The 13,018-nt window shown below is 58.7% G+C and overlaps 7 protein-coding genes across 7 annotated transcripts; 3 read left to right on the top strand and 4 right to left on the bottom strand.

The window, feature by feature from the left end:
• Window positions 1-905: 905 nt before the first annotated feature.
• On the top strand, window positions 906-3,514 carry BKCO1_900082 (mucin-7 precursor; the record flags this gene model as incomplete). Its single annotated transcript, XM_020279909.1, has 2 exons — window positions 906-2,974; window positions 3,118-3,514. 2 exons carry the CDS (start codon window positions 906-908, stop codon window positions 3,512-3,514), a joined length of 2,466 nt encoding a protein of 821 aa, XP_020133109.1.
• Window positions 3,515-4,727: 1,213 nt separating this feature from the next.
• Window positions 4,728-5,587, bottom strand: BKCO1_900081 (uncharacterized protein; the record flags this gene model as incomplete). The annotated part of the gene is made up of 2 exons (XM_020279908.1): window positions 4,728-5,387; window positions 5,540-5,587. 2 exons carry the CDS (start codon window positions 5,585-5,587, stop codon window positions 4,728-4,730), a joined length of 708 nt encoding a protein of 235 aa, XP_020133106.1.
• Window positions 5,588-6,034: 447 nt separating this feature from the next.
• On the bottom strand, window positions 6,035-6,552 carry BKCO1_900080 (rna polymerase-associated protein ctr9; the record flags this gene model as incomplete). Its single annotated transcript, XM_020279907.1, has 3 exons — window positions 6,035-6,339; window positions 6,390-6,471; window positions 6,520-6,552. The coding sequence occupies 3 exons, from the start codon at window positions 6,550-6,552 to the stop codon at window positions 6,035-6,037; spliced, it is 420 nt and encodes a 139-aa protein (XP_020133107.1).
• A 450-nt stretch (window positions 6,553-7,002) lies between these two features.
• Window positions 7,003-7,412, top strand: BKCO1_900079 (uncharacterized protein; the record flags this gene model as incomplete). The annotated part of the gene is made up of 2 exons (XM_020279905.1): window positions 7,003-7,069; window positions 7,135-7,412. 2 exons carry the CDS (start codon window positions 7,003-7,005, stop codon window positions 7,410-7,412), a joined length of 345 nt encoding a protein of 114 aa, XP_020133046.1.
• Window positions 7,413-7,802: 390 nt separating this feature from the next.
• Window positions 7,803-8,538, bottom strand: BKCO1_900078 (transcription factor bhlh48-like; the record flags this gene model as incomplete). The annotated part of the gene is made up of 3 exons (XM_020279904.1): window positions 7,803-8,284; window positions 8,353-8,434; window positions 8,497-8,538. 3 exons carry the CDS (start codon window positions 8,536-8,538, stop codon window positions 7,803-7,805), a joined length of 606 nt encoding a protein of 201 aa, XP_020133045.1.
• An 880-nt stretch (window positions 8,539-9,418) lies between these two features.
• BKCO1_900077 (tldc domain containing protein 2) lies at window positions 9,419-11,381 on the top strand (the record flags this gene model as incomplete). The annotated part of the gene is made up of 2 exons (XM_020279903.1): window positions 9,419-9,461; window positions 9,535-11,381. The coding sequence occupies 2 exons, from the start codon at window positions 9,419-9,421 to the stop codon at window positions 11,379-11,381; spliced, it is 1,890 nt and encodes a 629-aa protein (XP_020133041.1).
• A 464-nt stretch (window positions 11,382-11,845) lies between these two features.
• BKCO1_900076 (uncharacterized protein) lies at window positions 11,846-12,473 on the bottom strand (the record flags this gene model as incomplete). Its single annotated transcript, XM_020279902.1, has 3 exons — window positions 11,846-11,906; window positions 11,972-12,039; window positions 12,096-12,473. The coding sequence occupies 3 exons, from the start codon at window positions 12,471-12,473 to the stop codon at window positions 11,846-11,848; spliced, it is 507 nt and encodes a 168-aa protein (XP_020133040.1).
• Between the last annotated feature and the right edge of the window lie 545 nt (window positions 12,474-13,018).

Here is a 13,018-nt window from a genome sequence, read left to right as displayed (position 1 = left end):
GAGCCCGGAGAGGGGGAGGGGCCTGCGCCTCGGCCGCATTGGCACATTTGGCGATGGTGAAGCGGAGGTGCCGTGTAGGGCTGGGCCGTTTAATGACCCTGACCTTGCGGCCTCCCCACCTCGGGCGTGCGAGTGGCCAACCTCGCTCCCTCCGAATCGGGCGAAGACGTCGGGTGGCATCTCGATGCGGGTTGTCCAGTGCAACACGATGCACGAGTCTTGGAGCGGCCGCTTCGTGCCTGGCTTCGCGCTACGGCAGCTTCGCGCCACGGCAGCTCCGCGCGGCGTGTGCGAGCCTCTACACGCTCGCAGGCCTCGCGCTGCGCTCGCGGCCAATGCGCGTGCTGGCAGCTGGGCAGCAGCGGGCGGCGCAGGTGATTGCGAGCAGCCGGCTTGCTGGAGGCTCGCAGGTCTCATGAGGTGAGGTGGGCGCTGGGGGCGTAGGGACGTCATTGGGCCCGCATCTAGGGCCGTTCGGCACAGTGTAATTTGAGCGTCAGTCAATTGATCTGGGCGAAGGGAGGCGGCGTCGTCATAGGGGGCCGGCCATCGAGGGCTGAGCTAGCTGGTGCGAACGAACCCTGGAATTAGTTTCAACAACGGCAGGCCGCCAGCTTCCTGTCAACAACACAGTCGACTCCATCGAGAGAGGGTTATGCGCCCGTAGTCGCACACGCATCTGTCGCGCATTGTGAGTGCACATCCTACCCACCGCCCCCCTGTCTGAAACCTGCGTTTCACATGGGCGCCCGGCCACCGTTTGGTGCCCACGCCCTGCCCTACAACCTGGCCCACCGCCCGCCCGCGCGTCGTCCCGCGACCGCATTACTATGTCCCCGTCGTCCTAGCCACGATTCTTCCCCAGAGACACCACCCACTGATTCCCCCCTCCCGCAACCGCAGCCATGTCATCGAATCTGCCTGGCGGCGGCGGCGTGAGATCACTTCGTGCTATGTTCGAGAGCTCACATCCCGAACGTTCTGCCTCCCCTGAAGCTGCCCGTGGCCGTTCGCCCACCCCCGGCTCGCCCTCCGTCCGCAGCAGCGAGTCCAATTCGCGCCCGACCTCCAAGGTGCGCGCCAGCTTCATCTCCGTCGGCCCCTTTGACTCGCCCCCGACCAGCATGCCCGGCGAAAACGGCGTCGAGAGCCCGGCCGTCGAGAGCCCGGCTGTCGAGAGCCTGCCTGGCAGCGCGAGCCCCTTCTCGAGCCCGCCCGCCGGCGCCATCAACGCCCTCAGGGCCGCCGCGCCCTCCGAGTCCACCGGCAGCACCGCCACCCAGCGCCGCGGCAGCATGAGCCTCGATCCAGCCCGCGACTCGGACGCGCTCGAGGAGCTCAGGCACACCGTGTCGTCCGAAGCCGACCATCGCCGCGCCAGCGTCGACATCCAGGAGACGGTGCCCGAGAACGCCGTCTTCACCGGCCCCACCAACACGCCCTTCATGGAGATCAAGGAGGACAATGCGATGGGCACCTTCGTCGACAATGACAACAACAAGTGGCAGGATGCCAAGAAGGCTAGCGAGCCTGGCCCGAGGGCGGAAGCCACGAACGAGAACGCGCGCCATTTCCTCGAGGAAGCCGCCGCCGGCTTGAAGCGCGTCGAAATCGCCGCGGAGGAGAAGAAGTCCGAGTCGGCTCACAAGTCGTCCTCCGCCTCTGACGCCACCGCCACCGGTGCCACTCCCACTCCCACTCCCGCCGCCGCTGCCCCGCCGCCTGCCGAAGAACCAAAGAAGGAGGAAATTGCCCTTCCCGCGGAAGAACCTACAATGGGCCAGCCGGACAAGAAGACCGACGTGGAGGACGAGAGCGCTGAGATGAAGCCCTCGGACCCCAAGGAGGAAAGCGCTGTTTCTGGAGGCGAGGCTCTGCCGCCGCCAACCGAGACTTTGAAGCCCCTCGGCGTTGAGAAGACCACGGAGGAGGCGCCTGCGCCTGCGCCCGCCGCCGAAGAGAAGGCCGAGGAGAAGGTTGAGCCCCAGCCTGAGGAGAAGGCCGATGCCGCGCCTGAGCCTGCTCCCGAGGCTGAGAAGACGCTTGCGCCGGCTGAAGAGAGCAAGCCGTCTGGCGCCAAGTCTCCCGTTCCTCCCGGAACTCCTACCTCGCCGGTCGCCTCTCCCAAGTCCACGACGTCGAAAACCTCGTCTGCCAAGGAGCCTGCGAAGAGGACCAGCAGGACGTCGCTCAAATCGGCGACTTCCAGCTCTGCCGCGAAGCCGCGCGCTACGTCCAGGCCCGCTGCTGAGAAGAAGGGCACTCACGCCACGCCCCCTTTTACGAAGCCCAGACCAAAGTCGCCCACGCGCCCCGCCAAGCTCCCCTCGCACCTGACGGCGCCCACGGCTGCTTCGGCTGCGAAGCGCGAGGCCGAGAAGGCCGAGGAGAAGAAGGCTGCCGCTAAGCCCAAGACCACGACCCCGCGCGCACCGGCCGTCGCGTCCAAGACCACGACTGCTGCCGCGCACAAGACGGCAGCCGAGAAGAAGGCGGGCTCCCGCCCCGCGCAGACGACGGCCAAGCGCCCCGAGTCCCGCACGTCCAGGCCCAGCGTTGGTGCGCGCGCGCCTGACGACAGCTTCCTCGCCCGCATGATGCGCCCGACGGCGGCGTCTGCCAGCAAGACGCACGAGAAGAAGGACGACGTCAAGTCGCCTCCGAGGCGCCAGACGTCGGTGAAGACGAAGCAAGCGAACGGCAGCGGCGTTGGCGCGAAGGCGAAGACAAAGGTTGTGGAGGGCATTGACAAGGCGAAGGAGAAGGTTTTGGACAAGGATACTTCGGAGAAGAAGGAAGAGAGCTCGGGACCGAGCCTGGAGCCTGCGCTTCCCATCACCGAGAAGCCAGTGGAGGAGGAAAAGGTGGCCGAGGAGGAGGGCAAGAACACACCGCCTCAGGATGCGGAGACTCCAGAGCAGAGCGGGGAGACGATGACGCAAACGCCTGCGGGCATTGAGGGCGGTGTTATTCGGTAAGATAGATACACTATTCTTCCACAATCACTAATTGCATATTAAATCTTCTTCCACCCGCCGCACGTTCCGTTTTCTTTTTCCTTGTTACTTTTGTGGTTGCATGCAATTAAGCGTCAAGATGTTCTTCGCCAGGTCGTAGCCCAACAACACTTGCCACTCTAGTTGAAGAAGCCCCACCGCAAATCCGGTCGCCGCCTCAACAACTCTTCCCCGACGCAGCAACGACGTCGACGCCAACAAGCGGCTCCCGCGCCCTCCGCAGCTTCAGCAACGCCAGCAGCATGACGGCCTACTCTTCCGCGAGCACTGCCTTCACCACCTCGACCGCCGCGACGTCCGTTTACGGCGGCGCTCGCTGCAGCACTCCAACCTCTTCCTACACCAGCGGCACTTCTACCCCGTCGTCTGTTTCTGTCTGTGGCGGCGACATCCCTCCGCTTCCTTCTTCCGTCAAGCCCAACGTCGCTGCCGCCGCCGCTGCTCCGCGCAGGGGTCGCATCTCGAACTTGGTTGCGTTCTTTGAGAAGAACCAGTGAACACTCTTTTTTTTTTGGTTGTTGTTTGTATGTATAACAGGGCCTTCTTTTGGCTGTTTCCCATCCCACATCCGGTGCTTTTCGGCCAAGTGAAAAGGGGAGCCTTTGGCGCAGTGGTTTATCGTCTGTCTGGTACAGATGGTATATCCCATCGCCTTTGCTTCGGAGCTGGTTTTCGAAGCAGAGCGAGAGCCCTTTTACTTTGCCTTTGAAGGCGGGATTTCCTTTTGGTATGTACAGGTTGGTACAGCGAGGGCGACACTTTTTTCTTTCTCCCTCCCCCTCACGATACTCACCCTTTCCTCTGGTAGGAAGGGGGGATGATGGTGTGTCTTGCGTTATTTGCGAAATTTCTCTTTGAGCGTTTTACTCGTCCCTTGTCTCCATGGCGCGCGCTTGCGTCATGTGATCAGGAGAGGGCATGGTACGGTACGGTACATACGGATGGATGGATGTCGGATGCGGGAAGAAGGAGAAGAAGGTTTCTTCCTGTCTCTGTGAGATTTGGAGGCGCCGTCTTCGTCATTGCTTGAACGAACACATATGCCGTCGACGTTGGACGATTGGAAGGGACAGGAAACATGCAAAGCGCCCGGCCTTTTTCTTGTTTTTTGTTGTTTTCGTCTCTGCTTTGTGGTTCTGGTTTGTTTTGCTGTTGTTTGGTTTTTGTGCTTTTGTCGCGCGTTTTGTCTTGCTGTTTGTCTTTGTCGCGTCCTTTCTTTTTTCACTTCGTGATTTGTCGTTTTGGTATGGCTTTTGAGTTCTCACTGTTGGAGTGGCTCGTGTATGTGTATTGTATATCTAGGTTTATTGGTTTTAATCGTTGATTGTTTTACCGACCCTGCTCCCTGCCCTGCTCCGGACGGAGAGTGACTCGATCATGTTTCATTAGAGCTGCAGTACGATTTCACACGAAGGCCTCACGTTCAAGAGTGGAGATATGCTAAAGCATAGTATATCCCGAGGTGCCTGCATGTAGTTGCATTGGGATCCTCCCGCGTTCGCTATATCAAAGCAAGCTACGACCAGCCGCCGTGCGTAGCACGTCGAGAATTCTCTTCCTCAGTGTCGTCCTCTTTTTTTTTTTTGAAATTTCCTTTTGGTCCTTCTGTCCCTCGCTTGCTCTTTTCATTTTTGTTTCCATTTCTCACCCTGTGTCCCGATCCGGTCGTCATTAGCAGCAAAATTGCCCCGCTCCGCCCCGCCCCGCCCTTCACACAACGGCATCCTCATCCTCCGGCAGGAAGAAGAACGATCCCTCATCGACCAGACCCTCTGCGGGCACGGCCGGGACAACAGAGGCGACGATGTCGACGTCCTCCTCATCATCCTCCTTCTTGCCCTTCTGCTTCTTGTTCGCCTTCGCCGCCGCCGCCGTCGTCGTGTTCTTCTTGTTCTTCTTCTTCGCGGAAGGAGCATCAGCGTCAGCAGCAGGCGTCGCCGCCAGCTCCTCGTCGTCGTCGTCGTCGCCACTACCGCCGTCGGCTGCTCTGACCCGCTTCCTGCTCGGCGTTCCGCCAGCACCGTCGACCTCGTCGGCCTCGTCGCCGTCGTCGTCATCCGCTTTCTTGTTGCGGTCCTTCCTGCCGCCGCCGCCGCCGCCGCCGCCGCCGCCACTGCGACCACGGCTGGGGGTAGCAGCACCACCACCGCCAGCAGCGCGCTTCCCGGCCTTGGACGGAGTCGTAGCAACGGACTCGCTGCCACCGGCAGCACCGGCACTGGGGGTGGGGATGTTGTTGTTCTTGCGCAGCTTCTGGATGCGCTGGCGGATGGCGTTGCCGGTGACGCCGTCGCCCATGATGGCGGCGATTTGGTTGCAGGCGTCGCGGGTGGGGTGGTAGAGGTGGAGGATGGCGTGGAGGAGTTGGGTCTGTTTGTTTGTTTTTTTTTCTTAGTTTTTGTTTTTTTTTGGAGTGACGGTGTGGTGTTTGTGGTTTGGTGTGTAAGCGGGTATGGAATGGGATGGAAGGGGAGCGGAGGCGAGGTGAGGCGAGGTGAGGTGAGGGCGGCAGTTGCACGTACGTTTTGGTCGACGGCGGCGGCGTCGGTGGTGGTGTTAGTGGACGACATGGTGTTGGGCTGGCTGTCGTCGCTGCTGGTTGGAGCTTTGTGGGTTTCTTTTTGGGGTGGAGGAGTGTAGTCGGGATGGGCAAAGGCCAAGGGCTCGGTCGGCTTCGAGGATGGTGGAAAGTGTGGGTGGAAGGATGGGGGTTGGAGGTTGGTAAGGAAAAGGTGAGCGAGCGGAAGTTGGCTGATGGACGGGGCTCAGCTCGGGAAGACTTCACTAACTAATGGTCACTTCGCACACGGTGTGATGGAAAACGGCAAAATACGATAAGAGCTCGAGGTGACAGTGGTATTGGATAGTCAGGCATGCAATGGACTGGCAATTCGGAATCTATTCTCTCTGGTGCGATCCTCGATCGCAATGAAGCCGAATCGCAGCCTGCTCTGCTATAGTAGAATTCCGGACCAAGAGCATTTTGCACCGTGTCTTAGCGAGCTGGTCCGTCCGATCTAGAAGTCGGTGCCATCTTCCTCGTCGAAGAAAGACTTCTCCTTCTTCATCTCCTCCTTGACCTTTTTGGTGGGCGAATCGGGGATCTCGTCGTCATCCTCTTCAGCAACCGCCTTAGCACCGCGCTTGCGAGAAGAAGAATGCGGCGTCTTGTCCATGGCCTCGGCGTCCTTCTGTTTGCGACCACGGGACTTCGGAGTCTTCACCGTGCTGTCACCGTCACTGCCGATGGCGCAGTTCGCACCGCCGTACTTCTTCTTCAAGACCTTGGTGAAACGCTGGCTGATGGCGCTAGCCGTGACGCCTAGGACGGCGGTTAGACTTTTCAAAGTGAAGACGAGGCTGTGAGCTTACCGCCGCCGAGCTTGTCGGCAATAGTCTTCCAACCCTCGGAACCGAGCTTGGCATCGGTGGCTTCTATGTAAGCCATCATGAGCTGCGCGAGAGTTAGAATAAACCTAGTCATATGGTGAAGGTTACTGACTCTGGCCTCATTCTCGGGAGACCACTCGACCATGGTGGGCTATTGTGAAGTGGTTGTGGTGTAGGCGAAGGTTTTGTCTGCGTGGGCTGCGCGCGAGTGATGTAGAGGATTGGTAGAGAAAGAAAGTCAGCGAAAGGCGAAGGTGTGGGGGTTTATATAAGCTCCTCGCGCACGTGAGACGCGTTCGTACGCGCTTGAGACTGCGTCGCATCCCACAAGAAAAGTGTGAGCGTGTCCCGGGCTCGCATGGGCCTTGGTTTCTCGCAGAGCATATAAGCGCCTCTTCTCTCTTCCAACCCCAACCACCCACCGCGACACTTCACCACGCAACATAGTCCACAACATCAACTGGTGCATACTGCGTCCCACGTCACGATGCCTATCAGTTGGACACCGGATGTGGACCAACGCGCAAGTCCATCCGCACTTCTCTCGAACCTCGCCACTGCCTGCTAACCGCGCTCGCAGCTTTTCCAAACCACCATGGAGATTTGCGGAATCACCATCAGCAGCCAACAGTATGACGAGATCTCCTCGCGCATGGGTGAAGGTGCGACTCATCCCCACCCGACACTTCCACTTCACTTGTCTTTGCTCACTCACATCACCCCACAGGCTTCACCGTGGATGCCTTAAAGCATCGTTTCCGTAGGCTGAAGTCGCAGAGCGGCAAGGCCGGCGGCGCCACGCCGCGCAAAGCCGGCACCACTCCGAAGGCCAACAAGACGGGCTCCACGCCCAAGGCCAGCCGCGGAAGGCAGCAGAAGAGGGACGTCGACGATGACAACGACGACGAGGAGCAGCCCGAGTCCCCGACGAAGAAGATCAAGCACGAAGAGAAGCTCGATGATGATGCGGGCGAGTCCTACTTCGATCAGCCCGAGCAAGTGTGATTCTGCACTGGAGATCATGAGGAACAAGTAGAATGGTTTCCGTAGCTTGGGACTTTGGAGAGCAAGGGAACAGCAAATCCCGTTGACTATCGAATAACCAATGACAGTAGCTACTTGACATCTGCGCTCACCTGTGTTGAATGCGGTATCAGACTACAGGTGAAAAATGTGACTCTGTTTCAATTTCTTCACGTCACTGAAGCACAAAATGTAGCCAAAGATTGGGATTTGGGCTCTACTAGTAAAGACAAGCTCTACACTGCCATGTCCAGATCTTTGTTGCGGCAAGTCAGTGCCAATCATACGGCCACACACCGCGAAATCAAGATAGCGGACGCAAGGCAAGCGTCACCATGTGATGATCCAAGCATGAGTTCCGTGGCCATGACCTTAGACCTCCTCCACCTGGGTTTCCTCAGCCTCGTCCAGGCCGCCATCACCATCGAAGAAGCTTTTCGCCTGAGGTTCGCCCAGGCCGTTGCCCTCTACGTCCTCGGTCTGCTCGACCTTGACCTTTTCAGCCGTGACCGCGCGCTCCTTGTCGACGAGCTCGTCTTCTTCCTCACCCTCGTCCGTGTCGGGCTCCTTGTAGGAGCGCTTGGCTCCAGCAGTGGCACGCGTGCTCTTGCTTCGCTTGGCACGGACGTTGGCAGTGGGAGACGCGAAGCCGCTGTCGTCACTGTCATCAGACAGCTCGCGCTTCGTCTTCTTGCTCGTGTTGGTGCTCCGGCTACGGGGGGTGCCGCCGCTCTTCGGGCCACGCGGAGTGAGCGGTGCGAGCTTGACGGGAGCGCTGGCATTGCTGGATATGATGTCTGAAGCGCGCTTGCGGGCGGCACCGATGCGGTGCGAGATGGCCTGGGACTTGGGATCTTGGAGACAGACACGGGATGTGAGTGATGGAGATTCACACCAGTGAGCCGAGCGGGGTGCTGCGTACCGAGGCCCATGGCGGCGTTGAGCTTCATCATCTGCTCACGAGATACCTTGACGTCGAAGAGATTGAGGAAGAGGCCGAAAAGCTAAAGTGTGTGTGAGTCAGCCACATGTTGTGCGTCTTGCAGCGAGGCGAAGGTTCACGTACCTTGGCGTCGGCCTCAGCGTCCCATTTCATTCCGGGAGCCATCGTGGCGGGTTGGTGTTGTCGGTCGTGGTGCTCGCGATGTTTTCGTTTTGTGTTTGGTGGAGGAATGGAGACGGAGGTGAGGCGGAAGAAATATAGCAGCAGCTGTTGTGAGGGCGAGCGCCTAAGCCTGATTCGGCGATGCGTACAGTCCCCGAAGAGCGCCAGGTTCGAAGAGAGTCATGCATGCAAAGTGATTTCGCTCGATGTTTCAACGGCAAGAACGGACAGCAGAAGCGCCCATCTGGGCACACGAGCTCAGCGTATCTGCGAATGAAACAGCGCGGACAAGAATTGATCTGGCCACAATATGTTGAACAGAGCCGTGAATTGAACGGGACACTGCTGACCCCTTCAACTGACGGCCTTGACGTCGCTTATATACGACTGTCTGGTGCAAAGATAAGAGTGACGAAGAAATCGACCCACCTAAATCCGGATGTATTTGCACAGTTTCTATACCCGCATCTGCCCCATGACATCTGCTTCAGCTACTTGTGAAGGAAGGTCGTTTGAGAGTACATCTACATTGGCCCACTTGCTTCAACTGCCCACGCGAAGAATCTCCGTAAATCGATTTCTTTCGTCACCCACCGTGACGTGGCAACGCTGTGCATAGATAAGGGGTACAAGGGTATATGACACGGGGTTGCAAAAAGCAAAAACATGGTACTGAGTTTCGGCAGATGGGAGGAGATGAAGTGGAGTTGGGCCAGCGGGGAGGGCGGGGCGGAAAGTCTTGGCCGATGACGTTGGCGGGGCGGCAGCCTGGAGCCGCTTCCCCGGACGCGCAGCGGCATTCATGTGTCAGCTCCGCGCTCTCGAACCACCGCCTTCTTCCTGCCCATATCCATGCGAGACCCTTCCTCACACCACCGGAACCATGGGCCAAGGGTACTCTGCCGACGTGCCCCCACCAACTTACGGTACGCTCGCATTGGACCCTGGTCTTCGGCTTCCCCCAAGCTCCCTGCGCTCCCTGTGCTGACCCTCTCCCAGAGCAGTTGTCGCTCGAGCTCGTCCGCCGTTTCGCTGACAAGTGCTACACCCCGCTTGAGATCTATTGCTTCAAGGTCGTCTTCAAAGCCCTCGCCGACTCGTCTTCGGGCATCCGCCATTGGAGCGAACCCACACTATGCCGCTTCCTCGCCCTTCCCGACTCTCTCGCTGTAGGCTCCGTGGTCTTTCACATGGCCAGCTACCTAGGCGCCTTCCCCTTCCCAAGCCAAGCACCTGCCATCTTGACGAGCGACAATCTACTCAAGGTCGTCACATTGCTGACACGGAGACACACTCCGGTGCTGGGAAGAAAGGGCGATGCCGTGTGGATACGGGAGATCTATCGCAGCCTCGCTGTCTACGACAGGGGGCTGCAACAAGCTACCAAGGATGCCGAAGCTGCCGGTGGTGAAGGTGCTCGAGACGGGGAGACCCAGGCCGTTGCCTCCTACGCCGGTTTCGCAGTAGACGCCCCCGTTGACGACGATGATGATGAAGATGATGGGGATGCGCTTGCCCTGGCCGCACTTGACACCATGGATGCGATTGACGTCTTCAAGCAGGGCGAACAATCCACACTGAGTCATTCCATCATACCCACTGACAACTTCCTCCGTTTGATCCAGCTGCTCTTGTTCATCGCTCCGCTAGAGGCTCAGGATGACCTTGCTGTGTACGGCCTTCAGCTCACAGACAAGCGATTGAAAGGACTGAGAGAAACAGCAAATAACATACTGTCATCTTTTGGAATAGAAAAGAGCCCGGGAGTAAATTACAAGACATTCCATACCGTCGTCTCATCTTCTCTTCCCTACATGTTCGACGGCCTCAATCCTCTCTTCGAGCACTTTCTCTTCACAAAAGACTTTGACCTGTCCAAGCGGAAAAACTCGGCCACTTCAGCGTCAGCAGAAACCGCCCCTGAATCGCCGAAGGAGGCTCCTAAGAAACAAATCCCTGCGCCTGAACCAATTCTCTTGTCGGAAGGTGAAATCTTGGACTTCAACTTGGTGAATCAGCTGTCTTTTCTCATCAAAGGAAACAATCTATTCAGGCGCCTGCGCCCACTGTACGCCGGAGGTACCCATGGCTTCAGCATGGGCAGTTTCGAGAAGAGCGTCTTCAATTGGCGTGCGCCCTCCATCCTCCTAGTCTCTGGCAGCCTCCTGTCCGACAAGCCCGAGACTCCCAGCGAACGCGCCTTCGCCGACTCTCTCCCACCAAAGCGCCTCCCCAGCAGCCTCGACCTCCCCTCCCGCAACACCACCAACCAAACCCTCACGTTCGGCGCATACATCCCGGTGCCGTGGAAGGGCACGCCCAAGACGGCCTTCGGCGACGCGTCGACGAAGCTGTTCCAGCTCTCGCCCACGCACGACCTCTTCGCCGCGTCGACCATGAGCACCGACTACGTCTACCTCAACAAGCCGCCGCACCACCCCTCGGGCATCGGCCTCGGCTCGCCCATCCCGCAGGCCGACACGTCGCGCGCCCACAGCCGCTCGCACGGCACCATCCCGCTCGGCGCCGTGTCGCTGCACCTCGACTCGGGCCTCGAGTTTGGCGTTTTCACCCACCTCGCCGAGGGCGGCGGGTCTTTTCATCCTTCGCGGAATCCGCATCGCCGGAACAGGAGCTGGCAGGACCGCTTCGCCATCGAGGCCATCGAAGTGTGGGGCTGCGGCGGGGATGACGAGGCCGAGGCGCAGCGGAAGGCGTGGGCGTGGGAAGAGCGCGAGGCGGAGGCGAGGAGGCGGATCAATCTGGGCACGGGAGATATCGACGCTGATAGAGAGCTGCTGAGGCTGGCGGGCATTCTGCACGAAAGGAGTGGTGGGAGCATGTAACTGGAGCCTTTTTCGATTTTTTTCCCTCCCTTTTTTTTTTTGCTTGTAAGGGTTCAATTGGTGTTTTGGCGTGGGGTCTGGGATACGGGGAAACCCGCGGCCATGGGCTTTGGATACACAAAAAGAATCCAACGTGCTACGAGTAATAATCTCCGCTCGCGGCTTTTTTTTTTTGTTTTTTCCTTGAAGTTGAGATTTCCCATCGCTTTGTGGCTACTTCTCCCGTTACTGCTGGATGCGTGCCCCGGTCTTGAATTGTGGTACACAAGATTTGACCCTTTCCCGCCATGTTCTCTGGAAAAAGAAAACGCCCAGTATGCCCTTTTATGTCACAACATAAACCCACGCCTTACCCGGATATTTCGCCGTCTTCGCTTCGTACCCGTACCCTCACTCTTTTCTCGTCATACATCCGCCCTCTCGGCTTCCATGTGTGCCGTCTGTCCATCTCTGAGCAACGCCTTCTAACCTTGCCTGTTCCCCGTTTCCAACATTAGCCCAATGCGCTCGTGAGCAATTCCCCCCCTGCGGTTGCTGTGCAGCCAATTTTGCTTGGTTTGGGTGGGTGGGTGACGGGACGTAAGACGTACCTCTGCTTGTGCTTCGGGTTCTTGCTGCAGATGATGTAGACGTATCGCTTGCCCTTGCGCCTGACACTCTGCAAATCGTTTCACAAATTCGCTCGTCAGCCATCCAGCCCAATTCAATTGCAACCGAGATCCGTATTCTCCGTGTAGAATCCAAACCACTCATTTCCTTCTTCTTCTCCTCCTTCTCCATGTTCATCTCTCTCCCATCCTCCCCCAATTCCCGATGACGATCACGCAACACACGTACCTTGCACCCATCACACAGCTTCTTCACGCTGCTCCGCACCTTCATCCCGCGCACCTGCTGGAGGACCGTGGTGGCGCTCGTCGTCGTCGTCGTCGGTGTCATCTTCGTCTTCGGGGCGCAAGTGGGGCGCCGCCACAACAGCTGCGAGAAGGAGGCGCGGGGGGTCGCGGCGGCGGCGGCGGCGGCGAAGGCGGTGGTGGTGCGCCGCAGCAACAGCGGCGTGCGGCCCGCCAGGAAGAGGGTGCGGGCGATCATTGTGCGTCGTTTTCCCGGGAGGAGGCAAAAGGGCGCGGTCGGTCGGTCGGTCGGTCGGGTGGGTGTGAGGGTTGGCGGGGCGGCGGGCGGGAAACGGGTTGTGTGAGGTTCGGGGATATGATGGGGCTTGGCTGGGATGATATGATGGAGGTTTCGTTCGTTCGTTCGTCGTTGGAGCGGATGTTACGGATTGGGTTTGGCGGGCGGATTAGTAAGGCAGGTAAGGCGGGTAATTGGATGGCTCGGCGGGTAGGTAGGTGGTGGGTGGTGGCGACGGCGCGGGCCGGCTGATGGATGCGGATGCGACTACAGTTTTACCTTTTTAGGAGCGGGAGGTGGGAGGCGGGCCGTAGTGCGCGATCGTCTCGATTGACGAGGCTCTTTCATGGGGAGTTGGAAATAGGATAGGTGTCGGGGCAGAATTTGGCGTTGAAATAGATGGAGCTGTGAGTGACATACCGTATTAGCGCTAAGCATCTTTTTCCGTGATGCTCATTTTATACGCCTTATCCTAAATCTCGAAATATCTTTACGATCAATGCTTA

Source organism: Diplodia corticola (genome assembly GCF_001883845.1).
Source record: "Diplodia corticola strain CBS 112549 chromosome Unknown scaffold9, whole genome shotgun sequence".
Lineage (NCBI taxonomy): Eukaryota > Fungi > Ascomycota > Dothideomycetes > Botryosphaeriales > Botryosphaeriaceae > Diplodia > Diplodia corticola.
Note: the sequence above shows the minus strand (reverse complement) of the source record. Positions and strands in the feature narration are given on the sequence as shown.